The 15,395-nt window shown below is 33.8% G+C and overlaps 1 protein-coding gene across 1 annotated transcript in view; it reads right to left on the bottom strand.

Moving 5' to 3' along the window:
- Nucleotides 1–15,395, bottom strand: part of DMD (dystrophin) — a 2,170,472-nt gene that overhangs the window by 1,283,758 nt on the left and 871,319 nt on the right. Inside the window, exons 35-37 of the mRNA XM_011957103.1 lie at nt 5,633–5,812; nt 5,194–5,322; nt 3,382–3,552 (exon numbers count right to left, since the gene is read on the bottom strand). Coding sequence (XP_011812493.1) covers nt 3,382–3,552; nt 5,194–5,322; nt 5,633–5,812 — 480 coding nt within the window. The remainder of the gene's footprint in view (nt 1–3,381; nt 3,553–5,193; nt 5,323–5,632; nt 5,813–15,395) is intronic.

Below are 15,395 nucleotides of genomic sequence, written 5' to 3'. Positions count from 1 at the left end.
ACGTTATGCACATGTACCCTAGAACTTAAAGTATAATAATAATAATAATAATAATAATAAAAAGAAATAAAGAGAATGCTGCCAATTCTGCCTTTAAACATGAAGAAAAGAGATGGATTGTCATCATGGGTCCCAGAGGTGGAAAAAAAAAAAAAGAAAAAAAAAAAAGAAGCTTGATTTTGAGATCAAAGGCTACCCCCTAAAACTTCCAGCACTTTCAGCACTTCTCTACTCTAAAAGTAAACACACACAAGACATTAAATGTTTTAAATGCCTTATTGTCATCAAAAAAAGATTACTGAATAGTCAAATTTTAGAACAAGCAGGAATTTATGAACTAATCTAATCTAGAAATTTAAAACCATGTTCTATGAGCATAACTTAAACTTCCTGAATTCAGTCATAGGAAGGAGAAAGAGAAAATGGCAGATATTCCCCCCATCTAGTAACTATTATTTCCCAATTTATTAATTTTATTTTAAATATTATTTTAATATTAATATTATTTAAATTTAACAATATTTTATTTTAACTAATAGTATTTTGGGCAGGATAGTTTTGCTTTTAAAAATTGTTAATCTATTTTAACTTCCTCATCTTACAAACAATGAAATGGATATGCGGAGAAATCACATGTTCTGGCTACTACTGAAAAAGTCAGGCCTAAAATGCAATCTTCTATACCCATTGTTTTCTCTGCTGAGATTACCACCTTCTAAATCTATTGTTCTCTCTGCTGAGATTATCTCACCATTATTTGAACATCCTCATGAAGATGAATTAGTGTTAAAGATATTTTATGATTATACTAAGTATTCATTTCTGTTTGTAAACATATATTTCTTAAGTAAGGATCTTTACATCCTTGTATCTTCTCACCACAATCTCTAGCACAATGGAAGCTCAATTCCATTAGCTGATGCAATGAATATTTAAGCAAAGTGTCAGATATGCTTTATTCCTGTGTTTTTCATTTCATCATGATAATAGAGCATAATTATCTCTTCAGAACCCTAAAATGGGGTCAGTTGCCTTTAACTAATTTAGACAAAAAAGAATACTTTGAAAAGTACACATGTGATTATTTTGTTAATTAATACATAATTGAAAACATTGGGCCAGGCACAGTGGTTCATGCTTGTAATCCCAGCACTTTGGGAGAATGAGGCGGGTGGATCACTTGAGGTCAGGAGTTTGAGACCAGCCTGGCCAACACGGTGAAACCCCGTCTCTACTAAAACTACAAATATTACCCAGGTGTCGTGTCGCCTGCCTGTAATCCCAGCTACTTGGGACGCTGAGGCAGGAGAATCATTTGATCCCAGAAGGCGGAGGTTGCAGTGAGCTGAGGTTATGCCACTCCACTCCAGCCTGGGCAACAGAGAGAGTCTCCACCTCAGAAAATAATAATAATATATGAATATTCATTTGAAATTTCTTATGCCTTGCGCTGGTAGGGAAAATGAAATAAGTACATCGAGTGGCTCACTTTATGCATGATTTCCAGAAGTACACTTACAAATTCATGCAGAATGTGAGATGAAAACTCACAAACTTGTCTTGGTCACAAACTTGTATTGGCTGGGTCTGTCACGTCTATGGTGGAGAGCAAATGCTACCCATTTTTTAATATCTGTGAATCACAATCTTGTAACACAATTTATCCAAAGATAATACCTTGTTTTCTCTTAAATATTCTATAGCTTAGTGATTTATTAAATTGTGCATGTGTCTACATCTTAGTAATGAAGTAGTACCATTTTTTAATGATTGAAATAAAGCTCAATTGATTATTTAGTTATTCCATAAGCCACTGATATCTTCAGAAATAAAAAAACAATTGTCTTTGTAAGTAACAGTAAATTCTTTCAAAACTATACTCTGATCAATTTTAAGAGCCTGTCACATTTTTTTGCAGGTGATAATGGCTGACTCAAATATATATATTTGTGACAGTTAACTACTTAGTTCTCTCGTGCTGTCTATCTCCATATGCAGAGAATATAGCCTTTTAAAAGTCAACTGTATAAGGTCTCTATGTATGGAGAGAGAGAGAGAGTGCAAGAGAACTAAGTAGTTAACTATTAAAAATAATTTGCAATGAACTAAGGTAAACTAACAACTTTTTAGTTTGGGAAGGCGAATTTTGAAGGGTAACTGTGTCTCATGCACATAAACTAAACTACTTAGAATTTATCGTATCACATTTCATTTATTTTGAAAACTGCTTTAAATATGTACTATTATATAACATGATGATACACTGTAATGCTTTAGAAAGTGTAGCAATTGTGAAACCATGCTATTACTGGTTGCTTATATCTATCAAAATATTTTTTGAACATGTTCTTCTATTTTTCCAGGAATCAACACTTACCTGACATATTACATCATATTTTCTCATAAATACTCCAATGTTTTCTCATTTCAGACTATTTCTAACAATTATCTATACATCTAAATACATGTATTGATTTTATAACTTTTTATATTTGAAAGCATATTACATATATTAAAAATATATCAAACTACAGTACATAAATTTCTAGGTAATTACTTGCATTTCAAATCTTCCCAAAGAGTTGAAATTCTTTAACACTGTATTTATACATTTTTGCAAACTACTTACTAAATAAGACTTTGTCTTCATCATATAATACAAATATAGTCTATCATGCAAAAGTTCCATATTCCCTGGTTCTTCTTAAACAGTATATAAATAGGCATATAAAATTACAAAAATTAGGATATATAAGCTTTGCAATGATTTGTTTTCATGGCTTGATCATTTCATTACAGCCTTATGAATTTTGTCACAGTGTCCGCAACTAGCAAAAGCAAGTTAAATATACACACTTGCACAATCAGTAAAGAGGTACAAACACCCTAGATCATGCAGAAGATATACAAGGCCTCATTTTGGATGTTTGATCCACATGACATGCAAGCAATATTGTATCAGTAGTGCTTTTGGCAAAATTTATCGGTAGGGCTTTCTTTTGATGGATGACTTGTGTGCTTTTGGTTTTATTTATTTATTGTTTTGGCCTTCAGCATGCTATTTGTTGTTTTTTTCTGTAGGTGACCCCTGAAAGTACGTATGTTAAACTGCAGTGTAGAATGCAGTTCTAGAATATCTGTGGCAGAAAAACATGAAAGAGACAGAGACAGAGACAGAGAGAGAGACAGACAGACAGAGAGAGAGAGAGACGGTTTTATCTCCCATTATAGTCAGTGGTAAAATTTCCTTAAATACATTTTGGCCTTCACTTTCCTTTTGAAAACCTTGCTATGGGGTCTACTCGCCCCTTTGAGAGTACTGCACAACCTTCGCAAGAGATCATTTAGCACTAGTTTCCACCTTGGAGTAGATCTTCCTACCTTTCCAGTCTTAATTCTGTGGGAAATGGCTGCAAATCGATGGTTGAGCTCTGAGATTTGGGGCTCTACTAATTTCCTGCAGTGGTCACCGCGGTTTGCCATCAAGTTTGCTGCTTGGTCACGTGTAGAGTCCACTTTTGGGCGTATGTCATTCAGTTCTGCCTTTAAACGCTATATTCCATGAGCAAGAGACAGGACGTGAAGTTAGTAATTAATGAAAGTCAAGATAGGAATAGAGAGTGAAACAGAGCGAGTGAGCCAGAGAGAGTGAGAAAGAGAGAGAGAGAAAGTAAGAAAATGAGAGCAAGCACATGCAGAAAATAGAAAGGGAGATAAAACCATGATTTCCATAAAACAGGAGTAAAATGAAAATACATGTGATTTCAGAAAAATAGATCACTGTCCTTAAGTTTGATGCATGTCTATTTAAAATGTTTATTTAGTCTGAGGAAGGACAGGGATGTTTTCTTATGTTTTGCAACTATCATAAAGTATTCTGTTTAGTCTTATTTTATTATATCATTACTGAATTTAATAGTTGTGGAATAAACTAAGTATGTGCTCAGGAGGGCAGGTAGCTGAAGAACACTTTTCTATTGCTTCCTGGTACTTTCAAGTTCCTCTTTGTTTATTACATTGAGTGTCATAAGAAAAAATGTGATTTTTCTAACACATACAAATTTTGTGTCACATACAGAGGTACTGAGGAATGTTCTTCCTGACCTGCCGGGTCACAGACGTTGTAAGTTAAATAACTCAGACCCTATTATTCAAAAAGCTTTGAAGGAATTTCACCATAAGATGACATCTCTGACTATATATCAAGGGACAATGAAGAGCACAATACAGATCCACATCAAAATAAGCTTCACACAATAGCATAAATGTGTTTTGGGGATAACCTGGAATGCATTTATAGTTTTTCATTAAAATATATTGTAATCTGTGGAAAAATATGAAAATATCAGAGGCATAAAAATGAACTGCATAGAAAGAAACATTTTTTTGAGTTTTCTTTAAATAGTAAACAACTAATCAATAAATTTATCAAACATTTCAGCAAAACAAAATACAAAAATTTATTTAAAAGAGAGCTGTTAAAATTCAACTCTACCTATTTAATTGGGAAAGGAGACATCATCAAATAGAAACAATGTAGTATCAATAAGGTATATGTGCATATTATACCTCTCACACCCTTTTATCAGAATCATTTTTTAAACAAAAGATGATTAAGTTACCCTTGAAAAAGAAGACAGGGCTTCCTAACAATCAGTTTTGATACTAAAACAAGGAACCCAAAGCCTTCTTTACATGTAGTTAAAAATGAAAACCTCAGTTTTACATAAGCCCAACATTAAGACTAATTACCAAGATTTGGATATGGCTTAGGCAAAAAAAAAAAAAAAAAAAAAAACAGCTGATTGGATTTCAGGTGTTGATTCAGATGGGCTGAATGAATGATGGTGTCAGATTGTTCTTTGTGTTAGACACAAGAATGTAGTACCACCATTGACATAGGCAGAAATTTGCAATATGGTTTCAAAATAAATCTTGGAATCTCTTTCTGAACAGAGTTTACATTGGGTATAATTAACTGAGTGATGGATATGAACAGATACCCAGATTACAGAACTCTTCAAAATCATTAATTTCCATTCAAAGGGGGAAGAAAGGAAAAAGGGAAAGATAAAAGAAGGAAGAAAGGATTGTTTTACTCTTATTAAGACGTCCTCAGTATCTTTTAGGACAAACACAATTGAAGTAATTGTTGTACAATTTGAACATTACTTTCCATATTTTATTTGCTACCTTAAGCATGTCTTCTTTTTGCTGGGGTTTCTTTTTCTCTAATTCATCCAAAAGTGTGTCAGCCTGAATGATCCACTTTGTGATGTGGTCCACATTCTGGTCAAAAGTTTCCATGTGTTTCTGGTATTCCTTAATTGTACAGAGATATACCATGGCATTATTGGTTAGACAATATTCTTAAAGAATTTTTCCTATGTTCTAAAATTTTAAAAAGACAACAATATAGTTTCATTCAGATTAGTTTTAAGTGGTATTTTTATATAGAATATTGCTGAAATATAAATAAAAATATATTAAAATATTTTTTATAGATATTGAATTAAGAGCCAGCATATATGTGGACTTGAGAAATTTTCAAACATGAAATTATTACTGGTCACTTATATATATTTTTCTCATGACAGAGAAGGGTGTAAAAGCTTCTAGCCTTTTCTCTTACCAACAAAAGATTTAACCACTCTTCTGCTCTTGAGGTGACAGCTATCCAGTTACTATTCAGAAGACTGAGTTTATCTTCCACCAATGTCTCCTTCTTGCCCAAAACTGCTTTCAAGGCCTCTCCTACCTCTGTGATACTCTTCAGGTGCACCTTCTGTTTCTCAATCTCTTTTTGAGTAGCCTGTGAAAAGGATAGCATTGACCTTCAAGTAATATATTGCAGTCTTAAGATTTAATGCTTATGAAATGGTTTTCTCTATGATTACTATGATTTTGCAAGGTTTTAAACCTATAACTATGTATTAATGAATCATGAAAACCATACCATATATATTGCAGCTTCATTATTGGGTAACTATGAACATATATATGTACATAAGCATAATTCATGTCTTATTTTTCATTATACATATTTAATAAACATATTGTTCAACTAAATATACTTATATTTACTTAATTTGTTCATGTAGTGGCTAAAGGCAGACATTTGAAAACCCATTCACAAATAAGAAACTGCCTTTGGAAAATTCTGCAGTATGATGCTACTGTATTTCTGCAGCAGGGATTTTTTAGGCTTTTAGTGCCATGGATCTCTTTGGCATCTGTTGAAGCTTAAAAACCCTTTCTCATAATAATGCTTTTAAAAGCATAAAACAAAATGCACAGGATTTTAAATGCAAACAATTATACTGAAATATGCAAAACATTTTTAAAATATGTGTGATGTAGTAATACATGTTTTATTTCCTAACATGTTAATTAACAAGATCTAGCATCAGGTCTTTAGGATAATTTCAATGTAGTGATGATGAACATAACGGGTATTTTTAAGTATATACAATGTCTGGAACATATTATAAAAGTATCTATCATTTCTATTAGTGACAAAGTCATGGGTATTTCTATTGCTGGAGTTTGTTGCTCACATCTTTAATTGAAAAAATGCTTACTTTTGGTTTTAGGTGAATAAAAATAAAGATGTAGTTTTCCCCCAATCCAAGTTCACAGACCTTAATTCTATTCAGATGCCCTAGACTAAAATTTCCTAAGAGAATACCACTATTTCCTAAGAGGTGATTTATACAACATGAAAACAATCACATTTAACATGAAAAAATATATAGAGTATTGATGGAAAAAGTGATCTTAGTACAAATGCTTACTACCTGCTCTGCATAAAGCCCCTTTCCTGGTACCTAGCATGGCTGACAACATGGCCACTCTGCATTCCACTGCGTCTGTGCCTGGTTCCTTCCCCACCTGTCTAGTTAGCCAGCTGTTGGACATTCACAGAGAGCTGAGCCAGAGCCCAACAGTCCCTTTCTCCTTTCTCAATAAGGTTAACAGATACAGAGACTGTGATTGGCACTCGAGTTGAAAAGCTATTTGCGAATAGAGCTGATGTCTTAATCACAGAAAGCCAAAGCAAAACAAAATCATTGAGAAACAGCAATAACAGGAAAGTGGAGGAAGCCCAGCTACAAATAATCAATTAATAAACACACAAGGAGCAACTCTGTGAGGCCAGCCCATATCTAATTTCTTTAAAAAAATTACAGTACGAGATTAAGAAATTAGGTATAGGCTGGTCTCACAGAATCACTCTCAACATGTCTTTTCTGTCTTTATAATATACCAAAGTAGTCCCGTGGCTGTCTTTCTGCCACACCATCAGGTCCTGGTGCACTCAAAATCACTTCTCATGCTTTTTGTTTTGGTTTTGCCTTTGGCATCAGATAAACAGGGGAAATAAACGAGGAAACAATACAAAATTTTTTATGCAAGACAGAATCACTGTTTTTCAATTCCAAGATATTGTTTTATGTTGCATTTTTTTCAATACAAACATGCCTGAAATTAAGGTACTTAATGCCAAATGAACGCGACAGCTATCATGCGTGGGGTTCTTCATATGTAGGTGCTGTTTGTTGCACATGGGTGAGCTTAGCCATTCATATAAGCAATGTCTTCATTTATCAATCATAAGTGTTGCCTGAGCTCCTATTATATGCCAGTTACTACTGTAGCACAATCATATGTAATTCTCCTCAATATATTTTGGTAGATTATTAGAAGTATCTCATTTGGGTAGACACAGCCTCTTTAGAGCTTGACTTTAGAGTAGACACAGACTACATTTTATCCCTTTTAATACTTTGTCTTCACCCATTTTGTAGTATACAACCTCTATAACCATAGATGTTAGCCATTGTTACTAGGCACTGTGGGATAAAATGGTAGAGAAGTCCCCGTCCTTCAAAAACTTATATTCAAGTATGAGTTTGTCAAAGAGATGGACATATATGCAAACGAGAATTATCTACTTACTATATTCCAGTCTAGTGGCATGTCACTGCAGCTAATTTATTCACAATGGTAACACTTCACAAAGTTGAAGCTTAATTTATATTTGGATTACTATCTCTTAATATGTCTTCATAAAGATGACACTATATTTTAGCATCAATGTAAAAAGTTATTGTGTATGTAGATTTTTGTTTCTTCCATGACAAGCAATTCAATTAAAGGCAATGGAATTTTCCAAAACTCAGAAGAGATCAGAAAAGTTTTGAACTTAGGGGATAATGTTGCAGGTAGTTCCTGGCTCACAAAAACTATTATGGACCAACATCTGGCCAAATTCTTTCAGTTAATTTAAATAATGTCCAGTGATGTTCAACTGATGGGAGGAAAATAGGAAAAGTGGACTAATTAATAGTGTCTTCTTAAGTTCCACAAAATTATAAATTAAAACTAAAAGATGTTCAAGTTATCACCATGATGAACTTGTATTTGAAAAAAGCAGTGATATTATGGTGGTTTATAAACACTAACGGTCAAAAGTGATTCATAGGAAAATTTACACTCCGTAAAAAAAAAAAGAGACCTAGAGTTCAACCTTTATGTATGCTATTCAACAATAAACCAGTATTCAATCATTTGTATGAGTGCTGTTTTGGGTTAGGAAAAAAAGTGGTGTTAATTTAGTAGGTTTGAAAGTTTTCCCCTTAAATGTGTTTTTAATCCAAGGTACGACTTAAGAAATAAGACTTAAATAAGACTTAGCCTTTAAATACTATGCTGAACTTGCTTTCTGAAGATCTCAAATAGTAATTGACCAATGTATATCAGGTGTCTAATATCTAGTCTGTACTGTGCTGTTCACTGTCAGAGATGAGGAAGGAGGTAATCTTTGCAAACCTCACTCTAATCATGCCTACAGTGTAGCTGCAGAGGAAAACTTAAATGTAATAAAAAAATATGATATCATACTAGAAAAAAAATCACATTTTTTGGAAACGGACGAGCCATGGCTGGAATAAGCATGAATGACTACAAGGGAGAGGTGACACTTGAAGGTGAAGTGTGCCATAAAGCATGGAATGGTTTGGATTGACTAAAGACAAAGTATGAAGCAACGAGAAGGTATGAAAGTTGGAATAAAAGACTGCTATAGAGGAAGAGGGAATCCTTATTGTAAACTAAAAGAATACATTTGATGAGGTTGCTGAGGAACCATTTTCTCTGGCTCTAATAGTTTTCCATAACAGAAGAATGTCTGCATCTTCAGATATATGGAGAACCAACCTAGAGCTACTGCCTTGGCCATTGCCTTTATACCTATACTCATTCCTCTCAAAGGGAGCTACGTATTTATAGGGTTGGCAAGATGGAAAAAAACCAGCTGAACATATATGGCATTTCCGCCTTTTCAAAAGCATCCAATTCTCAGCATACATGTCTTCTTTCGCCTTGTGAGGTGAGAGGTGGAGAGGGTTCTGGAAGATCTACTCTTCTGAAGGAGCAAGTTCAAATTCATTGACTAAATTCAGTAAATCTTAACTCAGACACTTTAGGTTTTTCAACCATGTAGTAATGTGATAGCTGCTAGGATCGATTTTAAGTCTGAAGTAAAAGCAAGATTGTGTACACTCAGTTTTAATTTGACCTATGACATGATTGTAAGTCCACCTTCAGGAGATTCGAGAGAAGTTGAAGGCAAACTATATACTTGGCACTAAAGGTTTTTATGATAGAGGGGAAAATGTCTGACATAAGTAAAGTCCAATTAAACTATAAATTGCCACAATGTCTAACATATTATTTATTTTCCATATGTTGCTTTGTAACATTTGATAGCTCCAGTATAAATAGTCCAAATACTAAGCACTAACTTCCATGATTTCAAACAAATTTGCTGTCTACTTCTTAGCCATAATAATTTGTAAATGCTACTCTAATTTCCCTATTATAAAAGAATGAGTATAATGAGTTAATTTATTCCAGTGAAGTCATACCCCACGTTGATGGGAAGGATGAAGAATGCATTCTGATTCATTCATTCCCCATATCTACAAGTTTAATTGCTTGTAGAAATTTAAAATGGCATGTTAGGTTCAGGGTTCAGCTATCAACTCACTTCACTGATACAGTAGCAAGATGGAAAAACCTTCTCCATTGGTCTCTGCTGATTATACCATCAGCATTTTTAATCATTTTTATTTAATGGTAGAATGATAAAAATTATTGGAACAATTATCTGGTCCCATAGGAACACCTTTACAAATATTTTCCTTCAGGTAAAGAAATGTAGCTCATTTAACCTCCATTCTCTCCTCCACCCATTTCACATTTTCACAAGTTTTCCAATACCTTCCACAAATTTTCTTGGAATTTCTCAGGGACTTATATTCTTAAGATAACTTCTCTGTCTGATCTCCTGTTATTTTCACTATTTATTTATTTATTTATTTATTTATTTATTTATTTATTTATTTATTTATTTTTGAGACGGAGTCTCGCACTGTCGCCCAGGCTTTAGTGCAGTGGCACAATCGCAGCTCACTGTAAGCTCCGCCTCCCAGGTTCATTCCATTCTCCTGCCTCAGCCTCCCAAGTAGCTGGGACTACAGGCACCCGCCACCACGTCCAGTTATTTTTTTTGTATTTTTAGTAGAGATGGGGTTTCACCGTGTTAGCCAGTATGGTCTTGATCTCCTGACCTCGTGATCTGCCCGTCTTGGCCTCCCAAAGTGCTGGGATTACAGGCGTGAGCCACTGTGCCCAGCCCACTCCCTCTTTTTAACCAAATTTTATTACCTTAAGAGTCTCCTGTTCTCTAGAGCCTATCTTCAATCAGCACCACATTTATTTAACTATGTACCTTAACATCATTTCCTTGTAGATTCCTCCCTTTACTAGGGCTCAATTAAATTTGGGCTTATTTTAGCTATTCCTTTCTCTTACGCATGTTCCCTGTAATATGAATAAAAGACTAACTAAAACATCCATAAAAGGCATCTTGAGAGATCCCCCTACCCAAGTGAGTTCTGCACTTAGTATTTGCAAATATTATACCATTTCTGATCACAGGGAACAGGAGAGAGTTCTTTCACCTTTTAGCTACGTAACATATTCATGGAAAGAAAAGGAATACATTGCCATATTACTGCAGTTCTAAGATGTGCATTTGTCACATTTTAAGGATTCGGAAATTGAGATGTAACATACAATTTAGGTTTACCTTGAAAGTGGTAGTGTTTTTTTTTTTTTTTTTAATTCTCAGCAGCTGTAGTCATATCAATGGTGCATCACACAATCTAACATGTCTTAAACATGAGGAAATGAGATGCTAATTGCTTTTTCAGCCCCCAACATTACTCTATCATAGCCAGAGGTTTAGGACATATTTTACTATTAGGCTAATGTGACAGAATAATACAATGATAAATTCAAAAATAACATAAAACATTAAATAGTGGATTCTATAGCAATATGTATTGACTTTTTAATAATAATGTATTATTAAAGAAGAATTTCATGAAAGCAGAATGAACAGAACAGAAATAACAGCTCTAACTATAATGACAGTGAATAGTGACTCCAATGGCATTTAACAGATGTTCTATTTTCTAAGTAACAGCTGCTTGATGCATTCATTGCACTAAGTTAACGATCTGCTAGTGTTATTTCACTTCACAGATAAATTACTGTGCTTGCTTTTAAAAAAGAAGATATGGAATTTTTCATGGGAATGAGAGTATAACAGACTTTAGGGTAAGTAATAGTTCTTATATTTTTATAGCTAAGAGGAGTGACAAGTTGAGGCAGTTATCCAGATAATCTAGGACCAGAAACCAGATGTCTTTAAACTGTGAAAGCTGACTGTTTAAAAAAATATACACAATACATGGTTGACTGAGCTGAATTCAGTTCTCATCAGACAACTTGAAATTTGTGGATCTTGTATCACATTATCTAGTGATTCTCAACTTTGCTGAATAAGAGAGCTGGTTACAGTTAGACTAATTAAATCAGAATCTCTGGAAGTGGGCCCCAAACATTGGTATACTTTTCAAGTTTCTCGGGTGATTTTGATGTGCAACCAACGTTGAAAACCACAGGCAAACAGGAAGACGCATTCTAAGTTTTTATTGAGTGACAGTCATTAAATTCTAAAAGTAAACTGAAAGCGAAAGGATAATTGAGAAACTAGGAATTGTTCTTCCTGATGTTAAATATTATCAAACTTTGTTTCCAAAATAAATGTGAAAAACACAGTAACTTGTTAAACAAGTGGCTATTTAGACATAGGTTATTCTTCATTTAACACCTTGAGTTAAATTTATTAATACCATTTTTGTGTGCATGCGTGTGTGTGTATGTGTGTGTGTGTTCCTCTCAGGCAACTCTTGGCATACTAAGACTACTGTTAATAAAACAGGCGGTAGGATGAACATACTATAGGACCAAATTTTTTTTCCAGAAAATCTTATTCTACCAGTGGAAATTTTAGATGACACCATGGATATTTAGGGGTTTAATGGAACTAAATTATTTAATTGAGTTGGAATTTTTGATGATTAAAACATTAGAAATAAAATGTTAGTGATTAAATCAGAAAATCATATAGATTAGACTTTGTCAAAGCTTGTATTTCCCAAACGTGATGATCATCAGGGAAGTAAACCCCCAATTAATCACATACATATTTACTTTCCTGTGGTTATATTTTCATGCTCAATTCATATGCTAAACAATATTGGCCAGTAATGGGATATTCAGATTGATTTACTTACACTCAACTAATCAGAGTGATTTAAAGATATTAACAAACAATATATGAAATCTAAAAATCACACCAGTGGGGACAGACTACAGACTGTAATCGATGATAGATACACAGGTTTTCATTTTATTATTTTAATGAGGGCTTACATTGTCTGCTCTTGAAATTTAGCCATGGTTTGTTTCATTCTTACTGTGAATGAGTAGCTTTTTTGTTACTTTAAGCTTAGATTACTTTAAAATTACTAGAAAATAATATTTCTTATGATAATCTGGTATAGTGGAAAAAATTGTTGAAATCAGGCATAGTATTGGATTCTAGTTACAGTTTCGCTATGTACCAGGACTTGTATCTTTCCATCTATAAAACTGAAACATTTGATCACATGACTATTTTTGTTCTAAAACTTGTAAAATTTTAGATTCGCATCAGCATTTTTTCTCTTAAGAACTGCTTTGTCATTATAATTTTCAACTGTTAATTTGCAGGTTATGTTTAAATAGGTATTTCATAAGTAAGTCCTATGTGTCAGGCAATATCTTATGTATATGGGAAATATCAGTGAGCAAAATAGACATTTTTCCCTGTCCTTTTGCTGAATGAAACATTATTGCCTACATAACAGTCCAAGAGAGTAGGGGGTATCATGACAGCTCAAGGAACTTGTTCAGTTCCGGTATTCAAACTCTTCAGGTGGTAGTAATCTCCTGTAGATTGCCTTGCCATTTCCTTCCATCATCTCTATTCTATAGCTATCAGTGTTTCTCACCTCAGCCTAGAAAATTCCATTAACAGAAAAGGAAAAGCATATAAACATTTATGGGGTGATAAATATCACTGTGATGGCTGCCTCGTGGCACTGTTGTTGTCTGGACCATGCAGCTAGCTAGGAGTGATTCTTATTTTTAAAATCTTAACATTAATTTTACCCTCTTTAATACTACTCTGATTGAAGAAGATTGAATTTAAAAATACAGTGAAAAGGTTATGTGGCTGTGGGAAGTTCCAATTAGCATTAATAGTTTAAATTTTCAATTTTCATCATCAATCTTTATCTCATTTGTTAATATTCTCAAATGGTTTTCCTCCTGTCATTTTAATTTAAAAAATTTCTTTACCTTTTAAACAATTTGGCATACTTTTAAAATTTATTCTTTTTTTATATATAACTGTAATTTGGAAGCATGGTCATAGAGTAAAGGCAGACAGGACAGTTTTCTTACTTGCAGCTGTCCCTTCAGTTAGTCAACCCTGATCACATCCTAGCTACTTCTGGAAGTTCTCCCATTCTTTCTCTGTGGGCTCATTAAGAATTAGAATACCTAAGATATTCTAGAGTTCATAAATCCCTTCAAGTAGATGGTATCTTGAAACATCTTAAATTTTAAGATGCACCACCCAGTATCTTTTGGAAGGGCTATGCATTCTAGTATCTATGGTTTGGAATGTGTGACTATTGAATTTTGAGCAGGAAGAAAACTTAGATGAATCATTCTATTTAGCAAAGACCAATTCTACAATGCCCCTGGCCTATCAGAAGGATCCTAGAAATGCCAAATCTCTGATGCTCATTCAAGAAGATATGGCAAAATTCTAGGGTCAAACAGGGCACTGCTTTTATATTAGCTTTCCTCTGGTTCAGGAGTTGGAATATGTTCTGTAAATGGCCACACAGTAGTTGTTCTAGGCTTTGTGAGCCATATAGTCTCTGTCAGAATTATTCAACTCTGCTGTTGTAGCACAAAAGCAGCCAGAAAAAATAAACAAATATAAATTGATACACCTCAATAAAGTCTTATGTATAGGCACTGATGTTTGCATTTTTAATAATTTTTATGTGTCTTGAAGTATGTAGTTCTTTTAATTTTTTCCAACCATTTACATAAAAACAATTTTCATCCCATGGGCTGTACAAAAGAAGGTGGCTGAATGGATTAGGCCTACCAATTATAGTTCGCCCATCTCTGCTCTCATTTATCTGACTCTAATTAATTTACCTTCCTCTTGGTGACAGAGTTTCTTAGGTGTTGTTCTCTATTAGGAAGTTCAAGAAATTGGCTAGAATTGATATGGCTCCTACTAGCTCAGATCTTTTCATGGTTCCCACGGTAACATTAATCCTCATATTAAGGATCCTGGACCCACATGACTTTGAAATCCTTAGGAGAGTGAATGACTATTACAAATCTAATCATGGTCACCCTATGAAAGCAATCAACATCTGTTATTTTCTGACTTTTTAACAAAAGCCATTCTGACTGGTGTGAGATGCTATCTTATTTAGGGTTTAATTGGCATCTCTCTGATGATTAGTGATGTTGAAGATTTTTTCATATGCTTATTGGCCACTTGTATGTCTTCTTTTGAGGAGTGTCTATTCATGTTCTTTGTCCTGTTTTTAATGTGTTTTTTTATTTTTTAATTTCTTGTTGACAAGTTTAAGTTCCTTATAGATTCTGGATATTATTCTTCTGTCAGATGCACAGTTTGCAAATATTTTCTCCCATTCTGGAGGTTATCTGCTTACTGTGTTGATTGTTTCTTTTGCTGTACAGAAGCTTTAATTTAACCAAATCCCATTTGTCAATTTTTGTTTTTGTTGCATTTGTCATTGAGGTCTTGGTCATAAATTCTTTGCCTAAGCCAGTGTCCAGAAGAACTTTTCCTAGGTTTTCTTCTAGGATTTTTAGTAGTT

Source organism: Colobus angolensis, unplaced genomic scaffold, assembly GCF_000951035.1.
Source record: "Colobus angolensis palliatus isolate OR3802 unplaced genomic scaffold, Cang.pa_1.0 Scaffold434, whole genome shotgun sequence".
NCBI classification, from domain to species: Eukaryota; Metazoa; Chordata; class Mammalia; order Primates; family Cercopithecidae; genus Colobus; species Colobus angolensis.
The sequence above is the reverse complement of the archived record's forward strand: the minus strand, read 5'-3'. Positions and strand labels throughout refer to the sequence as shown.